At 40.6% G+C, this 24,112-nt stretch overlaps 1 protein-coding gene across 3 annotated transcripts in view; it reads left to right on the top strand.

The window, feature by feature from the left end:
* LOC122556823 (drebrin-like) overlaps window positions 1-24,112 on the top strand; it is a 228,033-nt gene that overhangs the window by 133,379 nt on the left and 70,542 nt on the right. For all 3 annotated transcript variants that reach the window (XM_043704031.2, XM_043704034.2, XM_043704033.2), the window contains exon 2: window positions 11,053-11,108. In XM_043704031.2, coding sequence (XP_043559966.2) covers window positions 11,053-11,108 — 56 coding nt within the window. The remainder of the gene's footprint in view (window positions 1-11,052; window positions 11,109-24,112) is intronic.

Genomic DNA, 24,112 nt, shown 5'->3' with positions numbered 1-24,112 from the left:
TACAACTGATATAGCCAGAGGTTTTGGAATCACAGTTCCATTTGTCTATTTGGCTATTGTTTTTGTATCTTCACAATCTCCCCTTAATTACAGCCCAGTCCATTGTGCAAACAGCCTTCCATCCATTGACTCCATCTACACTTCCCACAGCCTCGAGAAAGCAACCAATGTTATCAAAGACCCCTCCCCACCCTCTTTCATCATGCAGAAAATATAAAGGTTTGAATATATGTACAAACAGATTCAAGAACAGCTTCTTCCCCACTGTTATCAGACTTTTGAACAGACCTCTCAAATGTTCATTCTGATCTCTGCCTCTCTCTCCCTGCAGCGCTATTACTGTTCTGCTACCCTGTTGCGCTTTGTATGGTATGATCTGACTGTATAGCATGCAAAAGAGCACTTGTCACTGTATCTTGATCCTTGTGACAACAATAAATCAAATCAATTTGAAGCAATGGAAGGATTTGCCAACTAAAGAGTAAAAGGATCAACCAGTGAAAGAACATAGTCGCTGTAAAGATCTGTCACAGAAAGAAGTGCAACCAAAGACCAACTGTTCTGTAGCGCAATGAATATTCCAGATCTTTAGAAACTTTTTCCACTGGAGGGGTCTAATTGTAATTGAGGTGAAGTGGTGGCGAGTTACATTGAAGAGCTTGGACATATGCCTCAGGAAGGTATTGAACATCAAATGTTTATATTTCTTCTGATCACAAAGACTTATCAGAACACACATGTGTAGCTCTTAATACTCATTGTCCACCAATATAAGTACATTGACTAGTGACATATTCCACAACTAACTAACTTATCACCTATACTAGGTATTCAAAAAGAATGGATACCCAATGAACACAGTCCACCGATTTCTCAGCAACAAACTCAAACAAGCAGACAAAACACGTCCAAAAACCTAGCCACTGTCCGCTACATCAAAGACATCTCGAAAATGATTGCTAGCCTACTCAGACCCCTTGGCATCATGATAGCCGACAAACCCACCAACACACTAAAACAGCAGCTAATGAATTTGAAAGACCCTATACAGACAACAAGCAAAACTAATGTCATTTACAAAATACCGTGCAAGAACTATAACAAACACTACATTGAACAAACAGGCAGAAAACTAGCCACCAGGATACATGAACACCAACTAGCCACAAAACGACATGACCCTCTCTCACTAGTATCCAGATAAGGAAGGACACCACTTCGACTGGGACAACACATCCATCCTAGGACAAGCCAAACAGACATGCACGAGGATTCCTAGAAGCATGGCATTCCAACTGGAACTCTATCAACAAATACATCGACTTGGATCCCATTTACCACCCCCTGATAAAAAGAACAGACAATGACAACACCAATCCAAAGAAACACAAATATATAAATAGAAAGCAAGAATCATGTACATTGTTTCGTCTGAGGCCCACTGAGGGTGTTACCTAGTAGGGTGATGAAACATCTGGAAACAAGCCTTCTAGCTCAGCGAGCAAACCTACATCCAGAACCTCAACCTGAGCTACAAATCTTAAAACTCACTGACAGTGTTGCATATTTTCAACACCCATTCCTGGATTAATACTAAAGTAGCAAAAGAAAAATTGCCAGAGAAACTTGGCAGGTCTGGCAGCATCTGCTCAGTTCTCCAACAATTTCTACTATTGCTTCAGTCCTCCAGCATCTGCAGTTCTTTGTTTTGTTTTGATGTGAAATATTGCTGAACTCATTGTTGAGTTTGGTAATGCGGATGAAGCTGGAAGAAGGAGAGGAGCTGATGGTATGTGCATGCTCTTCTCACTCCCCCGACAATATTTCAATATGGACGGCCTGTCTGGAGTATTTCATGCTCTAGTTTCCATTGTCCCACTCAAACACTAAAGCATGTTGTCCTCCTGTGACCCTGAAGCTATACTTGATGTTTCCTGGAGTCTGCATTGAGACAAAGTTGGCATTAAACTGCTTGTCCATATTTTATGTAAAAACAAGAATTTTAATCTTCCTGATCAATATTGAACAGTGGCATGTCTGGAGGTTGAGTGCTCACATTAAGACTGTTAGTATTTATTTACTGAGCAGCATTTAACCTATAGATTATTTTATTTTGTTGATTCCGTCTTTTTGGGATAATTCGCTCACTCCCACCCACCCACTCCCTTCATAATTCCTGTGAAATGCAAGCTACAAACGGACGCCAGTGGTGTTCTCGAGAATTTTAATACAATCTGCAGTCATTTGATTTGCTTCTTGTAAAACTTTCTGAGATAATTAGCAATGGCTGTGGACACAATTCCAGATGGAAGTGGTATTTTGTCTCACTGAAACCAAACTACCGTCACTCCATCAATAAAGTACACATGGAACCATTAAAACATACACTGGACCTTTTTGTTGAGTGCGCAATTACTTTTAATCCACTTCATTTACAATCTGTAATGCAATTAAATCTGAAAACAGCCTTTCATTCATTTTATTGCATGCCTTTGACCCTCCCACACAATGTAGCTGTGGTTGATTGATCTGAACAGACAACCATTTTGTAAACTCCTGTGTACATTTTGGGGAACTGCTTGCTGAAATATATATGCATAGGATAGTAACTGACAAGTTGATAATGAGCAGTAAGACAACAACTTCACATCTGATAATGTGCCAATTTCATAAAGCTTTGTTGCTTGTTAACAGAACATGTTCTTTTTTACATCGAAGATGCCCATGTAAATGTCTGCAAAAGATTTATATAAATGTGGGATTGTTAGCTACCAAATGAATTAGTCTGTGCAAATAAAGGGTCCTGGGATTTAGAGTCATACAGTTGTCGAGCGCAGAAAGAGACCATTTGCTCCAACTCGGCTGCACCACTCAGATATCCTAAACTAACCTAGTTCCATTTGCTAGCATTTGGCTCTATCCCTCTAAACCCTTCCTATTCATCAACCCATCAGATGCCTTTTAAATGTTGTAATTGTACCAGCCGCCTTCACCACCTTTGACAGCTCATTCTTTTGGAATATTGTCTAAACATAGGTGTCTGAGAGAGATCAGGAGAGAAATCCACATAAATGTAAAAATCTGTGATACTTCTAGGCAAGAAATCTGTGGCCATGGGTGGGGAGCCCCAAAGGGAAACAACTGTAAAGTGTACGGATCTGGGATGTGTCGAGGGGAGGGACCTGTGATAGCACAGAGATAAAGGATGCAGCCCAGGAAGGAAAATTGATGTCCAATTTGTAAGTACCTGTTTATTAAATACAGAATTTGAGAGTTACTGAAAGACACATTTTTGTCAAAGCTTTTCAAAATACATTCATCAAGACAATTCACAAGAAATATCAATTTAAGTGGAATATTAATATTTTATACTGTTTGAAAGAAGAGTGCTGATTAGTTGGTAAGTGGACACTGTCAAAATATTGACTGGAAAATGTACCAGTTCGCAATGTTTGACAGTTAATTGCCAGGCATTGTTCACATATTAAACCAGAAATAGATGACAGACATTTCTGAGGGCAGTGCCTTGACCATCCAGTGTTAGCCCACCAGCTTTAAAATTTAATGTAAGAAATTTAGAGTAACCTCTCACAAGAAGCAAGAAAACAGGCCAGTCCCATAAGTGAAAGGGCCGTGTAGTAATGAACTGTCAAGATTAGTGTGGTGCTGGAAATGCACAGCAGGTCAGGCAGCATTCAAGGAACATGAAAATCAATGTTTCGGGCAGGAGCCCTTTATCAGGAGTGAACTGTACTGTTCACTTTCCTTAGCAAGGTTTAACTTTCAAACTAAGCATTTGAATTCTCACCTGAAAGACATAGCATTTCCTAAATATGTTTACTATATATTTAGTGTTATATTGAACTGATTCAATTATTTTAAAATATTAATGTTTTTTGCATGTCTCTTTTGGATTATCTGTTAAAATTTGGGATTAGTCAGAAATTAGTCAGTCTAGTATTCTCTTCGAAATTCTTCAGTGGCGACTGAACCAGAATTTAAACCCAAACGTTTCATGACTATTTAAAGAGAAAACCCAGCTGCAGTTTGCCAAAGTTGTTGGGTCAGTTGATGTTAGAACAGGTTCAGTGCATGAAGGAAGGAACAATATTCAACTTCCTGGCCAGAAAATATGGAGTAAATTTGTCAGCGTCAGTCTCTCAGTGATAAGGGAAGATTGTGCCAATGAGATCATTAAATACAAACCAGGTCATAGTTTTCCTTGGATCATTCAGAAAATTGTGAATAATGCAACTTTTTTTTACCTTTTGCTTTGAATACTTCAATACAATTTCAAAATCATTTAAAAGATTGACAAGTGTAGACCGATTATGATAAACATCTTTTTGTTTTATTACCTAACACTTTCCTTTCTCTTTCCAAATGTTATTGTTTATACACTTGCCCTCACCACCAACATTACTATGTTACTGTTCCAACCATACGGCAGTCCTTCAATGCTCTTCCCAATGAACAATTTCTTACATGTGCATCTCGACATGAGAACATAAGAAATCTGAGCAGAAGAAGGCCATTTACAACTATACACACACGTGACGTGTCTCACACACTCACACACACACGCCTTTTCAGCAATCAGGAGAAGCTTTATTTTTTTTCAACTTCCATTTGAACAACAGTTCTAATTTGAACTTTCCTTAACTGTTCAGTCAATGGTAATACAACTTTTGATGAATTGTGATCTGCTTCCCTTGATGTTAATCATTCTGTTCAGAATCATGTAAAAACTGTATGGCCACAGAAACACTTACTGATGTAAGTATCAAGACAGATCTATATTAGCATTAAACTAATCCTTGCTGTTCAAAAATATTATTATAACTTCTCACAGTGAACAATGTTGCATGCAAAGAATCAGACACTACATTGTGCCAGTTCTGAGGAAGGGTCTCTGGACCTGGAATGTTAACTCTGATATCTGTCCACAGTCGCTGCCAGACTTGCTGACGTTTTCCTGCAATTTCTGTTTTTGTTTCTGATTTCCAGCATCTACTGTTCTTTTGGCTTTCATTTACCTTAGTACCTTTGGGTAGCAGGACATTTGCTTGCAAGAACTGCCAATTGAATTTCCATGATATCTATACTTCCTACAGTTAATGAGTTGAAAAGATTGTCTGCAGCATATTCGAGTTCCTGTTCTGTGCTTTGGAAGTATCACAGTTTTGTAAAACAAGCCCTTGCAGTTTTGCTTGAAATTGCATATCTGCTGACCTAGTTTCTACTCAAAGATGTTCATTTTTCCTCCAAAATGCCCTTCCAGAGACTATTAAACCCTCCTGGAGACAATACATTCCTTCCAATGTTCCTCCTCACTGACCAAAGTCAAGTGTGGACTGGAAATCTAGAATAGGAGTGTCTGACAGTGGAAAACGCACACACACCCACACACAGGCACACCAACACAGATATATTCACACACACTAATTAAAATTAACTAACTCCAGCACAGATCATTTTCTACTTGAAACCATTTCCCTGATTAATGAGATGTCTGTTTTTTTCTGAGAAACCTGATAAAAATAGGTGCCATACAGAGGGAATTATGTTCCAAAGGTTTCTCCAGACAGAAAAGAATTAATTCCTTGTAGGATAGGGGTATCATTCTTATTTCTTTATGGAAAAATAATTTTACATAACACTCAGTTAAATTTCCCCACTCTGCCCCAGTTCAGTTAGAGGCACCAACTGACTGGATGAACAAGTTGAATCAGTCTTTTGTATAGTCTAGTTACAGGTGCTCAGTGGTCCAAGCCAAACACATTTAGAACAGTAGTGCTAGAGGAGGAAAGATCATTTTTCTCAGCTTACTGTGAATCCCTAAAATTTATTGCAAGTGGAATTAAATTTCCATCAGTTTTTACACACAGGCAGTGAGAACAGGAGAGGTTCCTGCTCAGACATTTGAGGGAAAGAAAGTTGGAGCCTCTACTGTCACACTCCAAAGCTCCAGACCACCATGTGCATGTTGCACAGCAGCTTAGATCTCCTATGAAATGCCATCTGGATGTCCTCTTTTGGGTCAAGCTGTGCTGCTAGTCTGATATGTTCTAAATGCAGCACTATGTATTAACTCACACCAGACCTGAAGGCTGGAGACGGAACTTCATGGGTGTGTGAGTGACGATTGGCGATTGTGAGGTATGTGCCAGCAAAGCCCATCTCAGTCAGTGCATGATCCTCTCACTCCCTCTGTACACGTTTCACAAGCAGCTCAGGGAGATTCTCGCTAGGCCATGGGGAGATGCCAGTTGATGGGGATCCATGTGTGGTTAAATGCCTTGTGAATGCCACAATTCATCTCATTCATATTCAGACTGCCCTCTTCCCAAACTCGACAGACAAGCTGGATGTCAGGAAACTTGACAAAAAAACCAGACCTGGTGGATTAAACTTGCCACTTGCTACAAACAACCTCCATAGTGGACACCAGTCGGACAGGTAGACATTGGGAGCCTCCATCTGCCAACTCATTGTGATCATCCTGGCACTTTGCCTGTGCACAGGCAGCTAGTATTGAAAGGCTGAGGCAGGGACAGTTTGCACAAAGAGACAGGAACCCACTCTCAGACTGCACCTCAAGGCTGTTTGTTTGCACTGTTAGCATCTGTTCACTGAATACCTACCTGCACACACTCAGCATGCCAACTCTGCACTGCCTTCAGGGTTTTTCCAAGTAAATGCATAGGCAGGCTGCTTGTCATTTTGGTCAGAATGGAACTGACCTGAGGTAGAGGAGGTGGTGTTCCTACTACCCAGACAGCGACACAGTTCAGTGTCCGGGAGCCTCATCCCTTTAGATGGCTTACAGTTATGAGAACTAGAGCTGGAAATGTGTTGCTGGAAAAGCGCAGCAGATCAGGCAGCATCCAGGGAACAGGAGAATCGACGTTTCGGGCATAAGCCCTTCTTCAGGAATGGGGAAAGTTTGTCCAGCAGGCTAAGATAAAAGGTAGGGAGGAGGGACTTGGGGGAGGGGCGTCGGACATGTGATAGGTGGAAAGAGGTCAAGGTGAGGGTGATAGGTCAGACTGGGGTGGGGGCGGAGAGGTCGGGAAGAAGATCTCAGGTTAGGAAGGTGGTGCTGAATTCGATGGATTTGACTGAGACAAGGTGGGGGGAGGGGAAATGAGGAAACTGGTGAAATCTGAGTTCATCCCTTGTGGTTGGAGGGTTCCTAGCCGGAAGATGAGGCATTCTTCCTCCAACCGTCGTTTTGTTGTGGTCTGACGATGGAGGAGTCCAAAGACCTGCATATCCTTGGTGGAGTGGGAGGGGGAATTGAAATGTTGAGCTACAGGGTGGTTGGGTTGGTTGGTCCGGGTGTCCCAGAGGTGTTCTCTGAAACGCTCCGCAAGTAGCCGGCCTGTCTCCCCAATATAGAGGAGGCCACATCGGGTGCAGAGGATGCAATAGATGATGTGTGTGGAGGTGCAGGTGAATCTGTGGCGGATATGGAAGTTTCCTTTGGGGCCTTGGAGGGAGGTGAGGGGGGAGGTGTGGGCGCAAGTCTTGCACCTCCTGCGGTTGCAGGGGAAGGTGCCGGGAGTGGAGGTTGGGTTGGTGGGGGGTGTGGATCTGACGAGGGAGTCACGGAGGGAGTGGTCTTTACGGAATGCTGATAGGGGAGGGGAGGGAAATATATCCTTGGTGGTGGGGTCCGTTTGGAGGTAGTTATGAGAACTACTCCAGTAAAATCTGGAAAGAGTTCGATGGGATTTTCTCCAGTACCAGCAGTCAGGGCAATCGCCTACTGTCAGTCGGGAGCTGCAATGGAGTGGTCAGGAGTTACTAATAATATTATTCCAAGGATGAAGTCATTGCCTGTAGAAACTCAGTGTCACAACTGAGATCAGAAACTGTGTGGATAGTTGCATGGCTGTGTATCTAGACCATGCTTCTCTGTGATGTTACACTTTGTATCTGAGGCAGAGGGGATCACCTATTTTGTACAGCTGACTCTGGGTGCTTCTGCACTTAACAATGTTGTTTCGTATGTGCACTGAGGATGTTGCTAGCATCATGTGTTCTTCAGTTAATTCAGAAAATACATTGTGGTTCTTGGGAGGTGGGTAGAGACAATTTTGGTGCCAAATCAAAGCCAAAAACTGACTGTTTCTGACTCCTTTCATTGTTTAGAAAGCATGTAGGAATAGTACTCTGATGAAGTCATGTGTGGTCAAATCCATAACTACAGTTTCTATTTAAACTAACCAGATTACAGGGTTTATTTAATGTCATAACATTTAATATTAATAAGATCTTCTCAACATTTCATTGAATTCTTTGTGTTTCCACATGTGACTGTTTGTTCTCTTGATTAGTAACTAGTTGTCAAATTTATTAATTTATTTCTTACCATGATCATGTCCAATGTCTGAGGAGGCTCTGTTAATAACAAATGTTTTTTTTTTGTACTTTAGATGGAAACTGACATTAAATAAACCTTGCACTATGATTAGTTTAAATGAACACTGCAGTTATGGGGAGATGTTTTTTGACCAAACATGACTTCATTAATCAGGAGGTTATTCCTGCAGACAGTCTAAACCAGGAAGAGAAGGAGACACAACTCCATTAATGAACTGTCGAGTGATAGGTGGAGCTGGCTGCTCCATTCTGGGTGAAATGAAAAGGTTCAGGCAGCCTCCCTGAGATTGACTCAATTTAAAACAAAGCCATTCTAACTTATGCAAACTTTTTTTATTAACTATATGATTTCTAGGGGATACAAGTTTGGCATCTGATTTTGTGCAGCATATTCTACTGCTGTGTCTAAATGGTCCAGCTAAGGATATTCACATGCTGTAATTGTGGTAATCGTCCTAAAGTGGGCTGTACCATCATTTTTCTTACATTGCTCCTACCAGAAGCAGATCAGGACAAATCTTTAACAGAATTTGAACTCAATTGTTGTCTTTAGTTGAATATTCAAGTTACATCGCTGCTCTTTTAGGAGACTACCAAGCTACCAGGGAGGCAGTAACATTAATGTAATGGGATAGAGCTGCAGCAGCTGAAATAGTCAGCAAAAGGAAATACTTGCAAATTTGTCAGTTGAATAAGAAAAAAGTTGTTAGGAATTGATTCTGGGATTGAATGCTGGTAAAGGATGGTGCTGGGGAAAAGGTTGCTTTTTTTCTGGTTGATATTTATATGAAGATCATTCAAAATTTTCTTATTAATATAGATTTTTTGTTTTGTGCAATAAACTTGTGTTTTATTAAAACAATATTGGCAGCCTCATGCAAATATATTCAATGACTGAACACCATGGAAACAACATTGCAAAAAAAGACTCCTGATCTATCAAGCCAGGTTATATTCTGAGATCTGATCGATCCAGTATTCCTGTTAGCTGGAATTAAACAATAGGGCCTAGATTTTTGTATCCCTTGCTGAGCTACACTTGAAATGAAAATGTAATACAGCATGATCCTGCTGTTTAAATTTCTTAAAGGGATGCACAAATATTGGTGTGGACAGCTTAATAAACTGTGATTCTGAATTAGATTAGATTACATTACAGTGTGGAAACAGGCTCTTCGGCCCAACAAGTCCACACCGACCCGCCGAAGCGCAACCCACCCATACCCCTACATTTACCCCTTACCTAACACTATGGGCAATTTAGCATGGCCAATTACCTGACCTGCACATCTTTGGACTGTGGGAGGAAACCGGAGCACCCGGAGGAAACCCATGCAGACACGGGGAGAACGTGCAAACTCCACACAGCCAGTCGCCTGAGGCGGGAATTGAACCCGGGTCTCGGGTGCTGTGAGGTAGCAGTGCTAACCACTGTGCCACCGTGCCGCCCATAATGGGGAACATTGATACAAATACAAAATTAGCAAGCTCCCAACAAGGATAAAAGGACCTTCTATTGCCATTCGCAGAACAATGGACACATAAAATGACTTGCAAAAGTGTTTGGTACTGCATTGATTATGTATTTAAAACAAGCTCATTACCTTCAATCCTGTTCTGAATGAACTATTTAGTGAGGATCAATACAGACTGAAATGACAATACAATTATTGTATTGTATTTATTCCTGGACAGCTAGCACAATGGAAGCATCGCATTGTGGAAAGTTTTACATCAAAAATAAGTTAACGAAGGATGTAATATTGACAATTATTCTGAAGTTTTAATCTGACTATTTTTGAAGAGAAAGGTCAGAAAGAAATATGTAATCTTCCAGTAGATTAAATAAGATTTAATCTTTCATATCTATGCTAACTAAACCTAACATTAATTGTCCCCACAGTCTTATTTCCTTGTCATCCTTCCCATTTATTACATGCAGCTTACTCTGAGATGAGTTTTTTTTCCCAGTTCAAATTTGACAAAACCAAAAGCATTCAGCTTCCCTCCATCTTACTATTTGTTCTATGTCCTCACAAAGTCTCCTGTATATCTCTCCAATATTTCATCAATGTGTCAGCATATTCTTTTATTCTCCATTTTCTAATGTCTGGTTATTTTCACTTTTTGGAATTATTGTAGTCCTACACTTTGTCATTTCAATCTGTATTTACTCCCCACTAAATAGCTGGTTAGGAACTGGATTGAAAGGAAAGAATTTTATTTCACTTTCTGTGAAAATACACCGAGACTGCCAAATAAATGTACATTCTTATTTAGACTCTGTTGGGATTTATTACGCAAGGTCTGGAATCAATAGGCAAATAGCAATTTTTTTTCTTTATTTCCCTGCTCACTTATGTTTGGGGTTACTTACTGTGTTGTAGAAATGTGGAATTCCAAGTGTAATTATACAGTTTGGTCGTATGAATCTCCATGTCCTTTATCTTTGAAACCGATTTATGTGTTAATGCTGTGGCCAGTTGGAGAACTGAGGAAACTTGAATATGGTGAATCACTGAACATGCAAAGAATATACAGTATAGAGTAAATGTACCACAGGCATTAATTTATTTAGTTTCTGCCAAATTTTTAAAAATTCAAATGGCTGGATATGTTGTGGTGGCAAAGGGATTAACCGGTTTGAATTCCTTCTCTCCACAGGGCCCTGTACACTTACGAAGATAACACTGACAATCTGAAATTAGCCGATTCAGGAGGTATGTGACAAATACAGACTAGATTTGTGCCTCTAGTTAACATTAGGTCTTTCCAGCTGGATTTCATCCGGATTCACTATTGTTTGAAAGTAAGAAATGTAGGATGTTCTGCAGTAACCCAGTCCAATTTCTAACTAATAAGAAAATGCATGCTTCGTTAATGGACAGCAAGTTTCAAAACTCTGCACTGCACTGAGTTTGGGGATTTATCTACAATAGTCATGGTCAATTCAGTGACAGGCTTCAAATAATCTACAGCTTTAATTCAAAAATTACTCTATTTCTAATCAAGTGTATGTCTGTTTTCGCAACTTCTAATTTTATAACCTTTCCACATTCTCACATATCTACACCTGTTAAGCTGTGCAGTTTTGATCACTGACAGACTAAAGCAGGGAGTTCAATGTTTCACAATGCGATTAGCTGCTTGTAAGTCTTTTCTTGTTTTGGTCAAGTTGAGCAAGGCTGCACAGAAAGGGCTTCTGCTAAGTCTGTAAGTTAGCTCGCTGAGCTGGAAGATTTGTTTTCAGATATTTTGTCACCATGACTAGGTAACATCATCAGTGAGAGTCTCCAGTGAAGTGCTGATGATATGTCCCACCTCTCTATTTATAGATCATGGTTTCTTCAGGTGGGTGATGTCATTTCTGGTTCTTTTATTCAAGGGAAGGTAGATGGGATCTAAGTTGATGTGTTTATTGATGGAGTTATGTTTAGAGTGTCTGCTTCTTTTCAGCTTTTAAAACAGTGGAGATAGAGATGAGAGAAATCCTTCGATTAATAAATGGCATTATCAATATGTAATCCACGACTTCTCAGGGAATTTGGAGATAATAAGGTTATGTTCTGAAACAGTCCAATTGCCAAGATTGGCAGATAAATGTAAAGGGGGAACTTACTCAGTCTGATGTGACTGTATAAGGTTGGCTACACAATGCCCAGGTTCTTCCTTATCTTTAGATATTTCATACAATTTTCTATCCTAACCTTTGGTGGATTATATTAATGTACTTTTCTTCATTAACTGACTGCCTTTCTACAAAGCCCTACTAAAAAATGGAAGAAACTTTTAGCTATGGAATCCACTGCCTGATACTAATTGAAACAGAAACCATGTTTGTATGTAAGATTAGATTGGATAGTTCATTAGGAAATGGGAATTAGAGATGGCAGACATATGGGAATGACACGATTGCTCACACAGAGAAGAGCACTCAACTGTGATTGATTGGGCTGAGCAACCTGTTTCTGTTTTACAATTTCTATGTAATTCTGTGGCACCAAGATTCAGAGATTGACACTGTGTTTAAAAAAAAAGACTTTCCATGTTGAGTTAAAGTGGCCTGCATTCCAGTTCTGAACCTCATCATTTTGAATACTTCATGGTAATATTTCTCGTTATACTGGTTAAAAAGACACGCACGCACACACGCACGCACACACACACACACACACACACACACACCTCGTTTATCAGCATGGAAGAGTCACACTAATATATTGGTAGAGATTAAAATCCTGAGGTGTGTAGCTACTATTCGGACTTATCCATTGTGTTTACCAGAGAATTGGAAGGAGAGGAATTTCAATGGTACTGGTATTAGTATTGGAAGAAGAGGTAAATAGGTAACAGCAAAAAAAAAGGAGATGCAGAAGGAAGATAAGACCAGCAGCTTAAGAAGAAAAATTGTGCAGATTTAAGGTGGTAAAATAACACACATAAAATAGGAGGAGGAAGGAAATTGCAAAGAACAAATACAAGGAGGTACACAATGTATTAGATCATTTTACAATTGAAGGCATAATTTTATTCTGTTTTAGAATTATTCCTGCTTTGTCGGTGATATGTTTTGGACCATTTCAGAACATTCAGATCAAGGTATAATCAAGAAATAGCTTGCTGTTAAAAGATAAATGGTACTTTTTTAACAAAAGAAGTAAAATCAATTTAATCCAAGTTAATGTTAGAAATTGCTCTATATAATAAAGTTATAATATATTCCCAATACCTGGTGATTAGAAATGATGCGAGTTTCAATTATAAGGCAGCTCGACTACTTTAAACATAATGACATACATTGTCTTGGTCATCTCAAAGATGTTTTGACATTTTGCACCCATTAATATTTCATTGTTGATGTCATTGGCGTTTCTAAATAGTTGGAGCATTTTTAGTTGTCAATAACTCCATACCTAGTATACTTTCAAAACTTTTGCCTGTAACTGATATTTTTCATCTTGACATTGACTTGTTTGGAAGTGGGGTTGAGGTTGTACAAACATTATGAGCAGATTTTGGCAGTTTTAGACAGACAAGGACTAGCAAGTGCAAGCTGATGAATATTTACACTTTGTTCAGAGGCATCATTGTCCTCAATTTCACTAGAACCTTCTACACTGAAGTATTGGTCCTATGTGATCTGACTTCAGATTTCGTCATTGCTCCTGCAGTCTTGTTTTTAACGTATGGATATCCATTCCATATATTGCATATCCCACAAATTGGCTCAGTGCATTTACATCATGAACTGTTGACATTTTCATTTGATGACTCCTCCCTCTCCACCAAACCCTTCCAATGCCAAATCTCTCCTAACGACAATCTCTAGTTGTGCTCTTGGCTTGTTTTGAGGAACTGGATCTTCTCATTAAAAGGCAAATATATCGGCCAGTTGGGATGGCAGCTTCTCAGAACACCCAGTACCCAGGCTGGGGAACTTAAGATGACTTGAAAACAAAAGCATTGTGGACTGATCAAAGATGGACTGGTTCAGGAGACAGATCACCAGGACCAGAAGCATAAAACCCTGTAAATGGGAAGACAGCAAACTGAAATCTGAATGTTCTTCTCCTTTGCACATGGAGGACAGGTTAAAGTAACTGCTTGAGAAAATGAACCTTCCTTCTGTTCGCCACAACTGCAAATTCCCCTTCTTGGTTCAATATTGCCGTTTCTCACTGCCACTGGATTAAAGGCCTGGAACACCCTCTATAATGGCACCGTGACAGTCCTACACCACATGGACCACAGTGGTTCCAGAAGGTAGCTTACTATCCTCTTCTCAAGGGCAATCAAGATGGGTTAATAAATGTTGGCCTCGTAGTGACACCCACATCCCTGAATGACTAAAATAAAATTATCTGTTGCTGCTGTAAAAATGAAAGTACTATTCAATACCTCATCCAGGAATGAATCTAATCGACAAAAAGAAGAACAAAGAACGTTTAGAACACTCTTCTGACAATGGAAGAAATGTTAATTTCTTCATACGTTTGATAAGATAGAGTTTATTCTCCTGTACATAGTATTACTGTTGCTACATTCTCTTCAGCTTGAGGTTGCTCCTCTGCAGACAATAATATAATGAGAATTCCAGCAGCAAGTAGGATTTCACTTTTATCAATGAGAGAAGATATCCTTGAAGATTAAAGGAAAACGTATCTGCTTGGGCACTTCCATTGAAATTGGGATTTACAAGAAACTTCTCTGTAATGTTTTGGTATCTGCAGATTTGCTGGAGGATGTGGAAGATTCAAAGCTGTAATCAGGTATATTCTCAACAACAGCTGTCTTGATAATAGGAAGGACATCATGACCCAGATCGTCAAATTGGAAGATTGTCATTTCAGTAGCTTTGACTGGAGTCGGTCATCAGAACGTGGGGAAGTCACAATACACTTCTGACTACCCAAGAATTGCCCTGGAATTTTAACATTCTGATGGATGATCACACCAACATCTAAAACCCTCCAAAGTAGTCTTCAATACTAAATTAGAGTTGGAGTATTTGAATGGAACAGTTAACCAGGAAAGATTGCAGAGATTTAAAACCTGCTGTAACTCCTCGATAACTATACAAATGACTGTCCTTAATTCCCCATTGACCCAACCAACTCCCACACCCAACACCCCCTTCCCAGCCCAAACCAAACACAAGCACCAACTCCTCTCTGTGATTCAGACTGATCCATCTACTATTCTATCCACCTGCCAGGAGAAAGTGAGGTCTGCAGATGCTGGAGATCAAAGTTGAAACTTTATTGCTGGAACAGCACAGCAGGTCAGGCAGCATCCAGGGAACAGGAGATTCGACGTTTCGGGCACAGGCCCTTCTTCAGGAATTCCTGAAGAAGGGCCTGTGCCCGAAACGTCGAATCTCCTGTTCCCTGGATGCTGCCTGACCTGCTGTGCTGTTCCAGCAATAAAGTTTCAACTCTATCCACCTGCCACCCAACCTAGCAAACATCCTTCCAATCTCCATCCTACCTCAGTACCTGACTACTCAGGTGCTCCTTACCCACTTATCTGACTTACTCAGTCACATGCCTTCAATAAGAAACATTAAATATCCTTGAAGAAAATAGTAAGTATCCTTGAAATAATCAATCAACAATACCTATTAATTCGTAAATGAAATAAAAGACATCAGCTTTATAGTGAAATACAATGATAAGTTAGAGAAAATTTGTAGCTCAGGTTGAGGTTCTGAATATAGGTTTGCTCGCTGAACTGAAGGTTCGTTTTCAGATGTTTCAGCATACTAGATAACCTCTTCAGTGAGGCAAAAGTGAGGACTGCAGATGCTGGAAATCAGAGTCTAGATTAGAGTGGCTGGAAAAGCATAGCAGGACAGGAGTGGGAAAATTGACATTTTGGGCAAAAGCCCTTCATCAGGAATGAAGCATCTTCAGTGCCTCCAGATGAAGCACTGGTGGCATGACCCACTTTCTATTTATGTGTTTAGGTTTCCTTGGAGTGGTGATATCATTTCCCGTGGTGACGCCATTTCCTGTGTTGATGTCATTTCCTGTTCTTTTTCTCAGGGAGTGGTAGATGAGATCCAAGTCAGTGTTTGTTGATAGAGTTCTGGTTGGAATGCCATGCTTTTAAGAATTCTCGTGCGTATCTCTGTTTGGCTTGTCCAAGGATGGATGTGTTGTCTACAGGAAAACAACACACACTGACCAAATATTGAACTACAGAAACAATCATCCCAACATCCACAAATGAAGCTGCATTAAAACATTATTTCAACACTGCAGCACAGAGGAACTATGAAGAGCGGAGAAAAATCACCTACACAGTGTATTAAAAAAGAATGGGTATCCAATGAACACAGTCTGCCGATTTTTCAGCAACAAATCCCAAAGCATGCCCAGAAACCCTAGCCACTCTCCCCTACATCAAAGACTTCTCGGAAATGACTGCCAGACTACTCAGACCTCTTGGCATCATGGTAGCCCTCAAACCCACCAACACACTAAAACAGCACCTAATGAACTTGAAAGACCCCATACAGACAACAACAAAACTGATGTAATTTACAAAATACCGTGCAAGTACTGTAACAAGCACTACATTGGACAAACAGGCAGAAAACTAGCCACCAAGATACATGAACATCAACTAGCCACAAAAAGACATGACCCTCTCTCACTAGTTCCTGGGACAGCACATCCATCCTAGGACAAGCCAAACTGAGACATGCACGAGGATTCCTAGAAGCATGGCATTCCAACCAGAACTCTATCAACAAACACATTGACTTGGATCCCATTTACCACCCCCTGAGAAAAGAACAGGAAATGACATCACCAACTCTAGGAAACCTAAACATACAAAAAAAAGTGGGCCATGCCACCTGTGCTTCATCCGGAGGCTCACTGATGACGTTACCTCGTATGGTGATGCAACATCTGAGAACAAACCTTCCAGCTCAGCGAGCAAACCTACATCCAGAACAATGATAAGTATTTAAAGAAAACAGTAAGAAATAATAAAAATCTATTTAAATGATGGAAACATGCTGCAAACATTTCATTCAACTTGTTTTGCAGTTTAAATCACTTTTGTTTTCTACTGCTGCCCATCAGGAGTATTCCCAGCTCCTCCGACATTATGGGAGGTTTCCTCACAGTGTGTCAAGGCCTACCCAATAATGTTCTTCAGTAACATTTGGTCCTTCTCAAATAAGACGAGAGAGCTCTTATCAGTTACAGTCTCTTTAATGAATAGAGCAAGATTCAGGACCTCTTCTTTTAACAAATCATCAACATCGTTTGTATCTTCATTCTCTTCCAGTGTTTTCCTTTAACAATAATGTAAGATCTAGAATGTCATCTTGCCACTGGTCGCCTTCATCCTTCATGCATCATTTTCCTTTTTTACATGCCTCTCCTTAAAGAGAAATGTACAATCTGCTTTTAAGTTTGATTTATTGTTGTGATATGTACTGAGATACAGTGAAAGGTGTTCTGCATGCTTTACAGACAGAGCATACCATACAAGGTGCATCAGGGTAGCAGAACAAAGTGCAACATAGTGTTCCAGCTGCAGAGAAAATGCAGAGAGAGAGATCAGAATTAACATTTGAGAGGTCTGTTCAAAAGTCTGATAACAGCAGGGAAGAAACTGTTCTTGTATCTGTTGGTACATGTATCCAATCTTTTATATCTTCTGCTCGGTGGAAGAGGGTCCTTGATTACTTTGGTGGCTTTCCTGAGGTAACAGGAAGTAGAGGTGGAGTCAGTACAGTGGAAACTCGATTACTCAAATGAGATGGGCGGGCACTATTTGGCTCAGATAATCGATTATTCGGAAAATCGATTTAAATGCCTTTCCTCTGGGCCTCGGAGTTTTAAAGTTTGCTCCTTGTTCAGGAGACTAGCAGCAGCGCACAGCGCATGAGACCCTCCCCCACCCCACCCCCACACCTCCCTCCCCGTCCAGCATCGCCCCCCAACCCGGTCCAACACTGCCTCTGCCCCACAGCACAGCGCGCAAGCTCCCATCCACCTTCCCTCCTCTCCCCCCCCCCCCCCCCCCCCCTCCCCACCACTCCCAAGCCGGTGCCACTCCATCCAACTCCCCCCTCCCCCCACCCCACTCCTGCCCCCCAACCCCCAGCACAAAGCATGCGAGCCACCGCTCTCAACACAGCCCCCCCACCTCCCCCTTCCACCCCCGGCCCCTCTCGGGGCATCCAGACTGTACACCAACAACTAGATTGCTGTTGTTGCTGCTGCAGCTGCCTTTGTGGAGTAAGTCTGCAAATAGCACACAGACACACAACTTTTAACTGCAATGTTTTGACAGGTTCCATGTTTGCCCTGCACAGGACAATGTTGGAGAGATTATTCCTGGGAAGCTGGGGGAGGGTTGGGGGGGAGTAGGATACACCCCTCTGTAGGACTCCAGGGAAAGGGTGGGGAGAGAGGGGAGGTTAGTCATTTGGAGAGGGTGCCTGTTTAAATAAAAGACGCGATCACTTGGAAACACGTCTTTGATGTAATGTTTCTTTCGGGACCTCGAGATCTCCTTCGGATAATTGGTGTACGGATAATTGAGGTTCCCCTGTACATGGTTTGTGTGATGGACTGGGCTGTGTTCACAACTCTTTGTAGTTTCTTGTGGTCTTGGGAAGAGTGGTTGCCATACTACACTGTGATGCATGCAGACAGGACGCTCTCTATGGTGCATCTATAAAAACTGGTAAGAATCTTTGTGGATGTACTGAATTTCCTTAGCTCCCTGAGGAAGTGGAGATATTGTTGTGCTTTCTGACTGTTACATCAGCATGGGTGGCCCAGGACAAGTTGTTGTTGATTATCACTGCCAGGAGTTTGATGCTTTTGACGATCTCCACCTCAGCTCCATTGATACAGACAGGGGTGTGCCCTCCACTCCACTTCTTGAAGTCAATGACCATTTCCTTTGTTTTCCTGACACTCATGGAGAGATTGTTGTCTTTACACCATGCTGCCAAGCACTCAAACCTGCGGTCCTAGGAATAGTGTTTCCTCAAATGAAGACTGATATGTACTGAGTCCATTTCAGTTTCTTCAACTGGTAAAAAGTAAAGAAGCTTCAAAGCCACGTAAGCTTCTCTGCTTAATAAAGAACAATCAAGATTAAGAATAACATGCAAGGTGTCAGTGATCTCTCTGCTGAAATATAGCTTACGCTTACATTCTTATTGAAATACCTACCGCACCATTAAGTTGAATGAAAGATGGTTGGGGAAATTAAAATTTCAGCCATGCTTGACATTAAAAGAATGGAATAATCAACTACTCAATCCAGTTTAAAATGAGCTCTCTTGCCAATAAACATAATACCTGTATGTCAGAAAACTTGTGCGTCTAGCACTTCTTCAGAGAAGGATAGATTATTTTTCTTTGGTATCATCAATTTCTTGAACAGTTGTAGATTAGAGTTTTTGTCCCATGCAATGGGAGCCCATTACTGTTCCAGCAAGTTGCCTGTAAAATGGCTCCTCTAATGCCCTTGGCATTTAGGGCTGACCAGGTTTTGCTCCGATGAAGTGCACTCCCATCACCGGTGTGGACTTGAAGAAAATTCGATGCCTGGGTCCTCTTCCCGTTCTTTCTGTTTTTACTGGGACCCTATTAGCCCATTCATTGATAAACTGCACTGAGTTGGAATCAACGGTCTGTGCCCAAGGAACTTCCCTGTCCCTTCTGATTCAAAACAAACTTGTTCTGTTTGCAAACTTCAGTGTAGTCCGTAATACTTTGCAAATGTAAGTTCCTCTTTGAACTACAATAATTTTATTAAAGCTTCAACCAGCACCCTTACCACTTTGCAGTCCCTTATGAGCTCATATGTCAAAATTTTATATTAGTAATTATCAACGAGTTAATACAAAGAGTTTATGAATTAATCACTGGTCTCCCCAGCTCCTAGCTCTGCTGATTAAGCTTTTTCCAGTTTATAATAAAATTGCGTCACAAAATTAAATGAATCAAAGGCCTTAATGATGTTATTATATTTGGACCGATCAGTGCTTACTCAGAACTGCATCAGTTCTGCTCCTGCTGATTGTGAACAGCAGTGCACTGTCCTGGTCTGCGTCAGGCTTCAGATCAAGTCTGGAGGTGGTTCAGTTCCTGTGGAAGTGGCAGCACCAGTAGATCCAGTGAGTTGCTTTGTCAGTGCCCTTTGCATGTTGAAGGGCTCTGGAAGAGGTCAATGTTTCCTATCATTTTGTGTGGATGCAATTGGCTGTCTTTGGGCTCCAGTAATGCTGGCCAGTACTGGGAGTACTGGTGTCTGGAGGCTGCTTTGAGTGAGTCATGGTGGCTGAAGGCTTTTCATGTTCCCACCTTTACAAGCAACGGCTGGTAGATGGTACATGGATCACATTCTGCCACTGTCACTGTGCACAAATATCATGGGCATTGGGAACTTTAGACAGAGTCGAGGACTGGACAGCAGCTTCGTACAAACTAGGGAACTATTTGCATTTTGTACAGAGGCACAGTTGAGCAGGTCGCAGTCCCTTGTGAAGTGAAATCATTTGCGATCACTCTTGGTGCAATTTAGATACTAACATGTACTTATGTATGCCATGCACTAATACCTTGTGTTGGGGGCGGTGAGTATTCTGATTGTGCTAGAAGTTGACAATTTATTTCTTCAAAGTTAGTGTTCCATTCAAAACAAAAGACATCCATGCCAAATTGTTGGAAGTTTAGCAGCGTGAGTGCATGGTGCACTGTTGGTAGGTACGCAATGTGATGACTTTTATTACATTTCAGAAAACCTACATTTGTTTTCATATGACTATTGGTCAATTTAAATCAATGTTGTGAGTTGTTTAAGGTTGATTGCTTGGTAATACATAGCAATCAATTAGGTCCCTAAACCAGGAACAGAATCCAGTTGCACAAAATTGACTGAGCAATTGAAGGTACTGTTTATTTCTCCATATCCCTGTTTTGAATTATAACAGATACAAATATAGCCTAGGGGCTAAAAACCATCTCTTCTGATTTAACAATTGCGGAAAATGGCCCAACTCATTCAATAGGAGGAGGTGGACGTATGATTCATTTTTCTCTGGAAATAATGCTGTGCACCCAATGAAATATTGTTGTAATATTGGGCAAAGTGCAATCAATTAGTAAATAGTAATTAAGTGACAAGATGATCAGTTTTACTGTTGCTGGGGAATAGATGTTGCCTGGGCACGAGAAGAATTTCCCTGGTCTTTCTGTAATGGTGCTATGGGATCTTTCGCAATCACTGAATCTTTGGTTTAATGTCTCATCCAAAGATGGCATCTTTGACAATTCCGTACTCCCACAGGACTGAATGGATGGAGAGGCCTAAAAACGTGCTCATGACTCCAGAACTGGAGTTGAACGCACCATCTTCAAACCAAGAGTGGAGTATGGTTATGGTGTCCCATGTCCAGTTGTTGTTTTAAAACCAGACAGTTTTAAATGTTTAAGAGTATAGATAATCTGCCTTGCAGGTTTTGTGAGTTATGAGTTATGTACTGTACACTAATGAGCACAATGATAGCAAATTAAAGAATACTAATCAGTCTGAGACAAAACTATTGTGGAGTATTAGACAATACCCTATTTTAATACCACAAACAAGTACTGATTTGTGCAGTAATTTCCCAGATGATCATTGCTGGTACCTTGTGATACATACCAACTCTACCAGTATGTGGTACTGGTTAAATGTTGTTTGAAATAGGAACATAGAAAATTTATGATATAAAAGAGGCCATTTGGCCCATTGTGACTGCTCCAGTCAAGAAAGATCCATCTCTACAAGTTGTTGTGAGTATCTAGAGATCAGAGTTACACTTCTACTACTCTCCCAAATTTAACCTTACCTCTAGAATTAGTGAAGTAAGTATTTAGTTCTTTTACCTTTTGGATTGAGTGTGAGCTAAAAGTTCTATAAAATCTGGCCATTAATGCACTGCTTCATTGTCTTGTTGCTACTTTCAATAAACTCTTTCAATGATCTATAATATATGCCACAATCTGATAACACATTTCTCTTCTGCTTACTGAAGTGCCAGAGAACATGAAGGCTTATGTCTTATCCTGTTAACTGACGACAGTGACAGTGATGTGTTACCAGATATTTGGTAATATTTGATAAAACTCAAGTTTGATATCAGTACTAAAAAATCAACTTTAAGGATAAAAAAATGTAATTACATTGTACGAGAAGCTGATCTACAGCCATAGCTTTTGCATCCTCACTGGAGTTGAATTTTATACCCCCAATCAGATTTTTAGGAAACAAGGATTTGCCTTTGGGAATAGGCTTTAATGTGTAACATTAGAGACATATGTTTCAGTAAGCAAAACGACCAGGCATTTTAGCATCAGCTCCGAACAATCACTTTGATTTTTATAAGCTAATTTATTGCTTTCTCAAGTCTTGTAGTAATCTAGGAAAAGGCGAGGGCTGCTGATGCTATAGATTAGAGTTGAGAGTGTGGTGCTGGAAAAGCACACAAGGTCAGGCAGCATCCGAGGAGCAGGTGAATTGACGTTTCGGGCATAAGCCTTTCACCATTGAATCATCCTGACAAAGGGCTTACGCCCGACCTGTTGACTCTCCTACTCCTCAGATGCTGCCTGACCTGCTGTGCTTCTTCAGCACCATACTCTTGAGTAATCTGTCACTAAATATAAGTATTGTAACCTTACTTCTAAAAATAAGTGCTGTATCAGTACATCAGTGTGTTACTTTTCACAAGAATCAAATGTTTTGAATGCTGTTATTTAAATACAATGATATTTAAAAAACTGATGGAGCTCTCAGTATCTTTATTATTATTTTGGCTTTTTATGAGAACGTCCAACTAGTTATAAGACCCTTATATCTACACTACAGAATACTTCTGATTTCCATTGAGTCTGATAAGTGTTAAAAAGTAAAGTATTTCTACAATGGCAATAGAAAGAAAATAAGATATTATTTTAAAAATCTTTATTGTAACAAAAAAATCAACACAATTCCAGGATTAATTAGAAAACAAATGGTACTTCAAATAAAATTTCACCTTAAGTTGTTAACACAACAAAGATTTGTAACAAAACTGATCTCTGCTCAGCAGTAAGGGATTAAACTTTGCTACTACGTCCCACAGCCCTCTGTATTTCACGGAGATTCCATTCCTTTACTCCAGCAATCCCATTTCACCTGTTTCCCACAGATCCCAACAAAATGCCATTCTTCCCATTCTGCCACTAGAATCCATCTATTTGATCTCCTTTACTAACTATGACTTCCCACCTCAGGTTCCTCATCCACAGTTTCATAGTCTGTGCCCTATTCTCAGAATATTTACCCTGCCTCTTTACTGGGAAATCTGTGTTCTGAAATTCTGTCTAACTTCCAGCCACAGAACATCACTGTACATTGATAGTCAGCTCCCTACGACATTTTGTTCACTTACATCTAATTCCCATTTCCATAACGACTGGCATGGCAGCAGCTGCCCATTTTTCAAACTGGGGCAACTTGCCAACATAATTAGATGGGTTGGGTGTAAGAATGATTTGCACCGTTCCATTTCATGCTGCAGTACCTGCACAGTTATAGTGAATGAGGATATAGAGGTCTCGCTCACACAACTGTGTCCCCTGTGTGTACGCAGATTTGCTAAACCGGAGTGATCATGATGTCACTGATGCCAAATTTGATCAATGTATATGCAGGGAATGCCTTCTCTGTTGAGTTTTGAAATGACATGGATGATATAGAATGTAGGGAAACAGATGGTGACATCTTGCAAAATGTCCATATTACAGAGGAGGAAGTGCTGGATGTCTTGAAATGCATAAAAGTAGATAAATCCCCACGATCTGATCAGGTGTACTCTAGAACTCTGTGGGAAGCTAGAGAAGTGATTGCTGGGCCTCTTGCTGAGATATCTGTATCATCGATAGTCACAAGTGAGATGCCGGAAGACTGGAGGTTGGCTAACGTGGTGTCACTGTTTAAGAAGGGCGGTAAAGACAAGCCAGGGAACTATAGACCGGTGAGCCTGACGTCGGTGGTGGGCAAGTTGTTGGAGGGAATCCTGAGGGACAGGAAGGACTGATTAAGGATAGTCAACATGGCTTTGTGCGTGGGAAATCATGTCTCACAAACTTGATTGAGTCTTTGAAGAAGTAACAAAGAAGATTGATGAGGGTAGAGTGGTAGATGTGATCTGTAT

The sequence above is a fragment of the Chiloscyllium plagiosum genome, unplaced genomic scaffold (genome assembly GCF_037043375.1).
Source record: "Chiloscyllium plagiosum isolate Xiang-an unplaced genomic scaffold, Cpla_swu_hap1 HiC_scaffold_16, whole genome shotgun sequence".
Taxonomy (NCBI): Eukaryota; Metazoa; Chordata; class Chondrichthyes; order Orectolobiformes; family Hemiscylliidae; genus Chiloscyllium; species Chiloscyllium plagiosum.
Note: the sequence above shows the minus strand (reverse complement) of the source record. Positions and strands in the feature narration are given on the sequence as shown.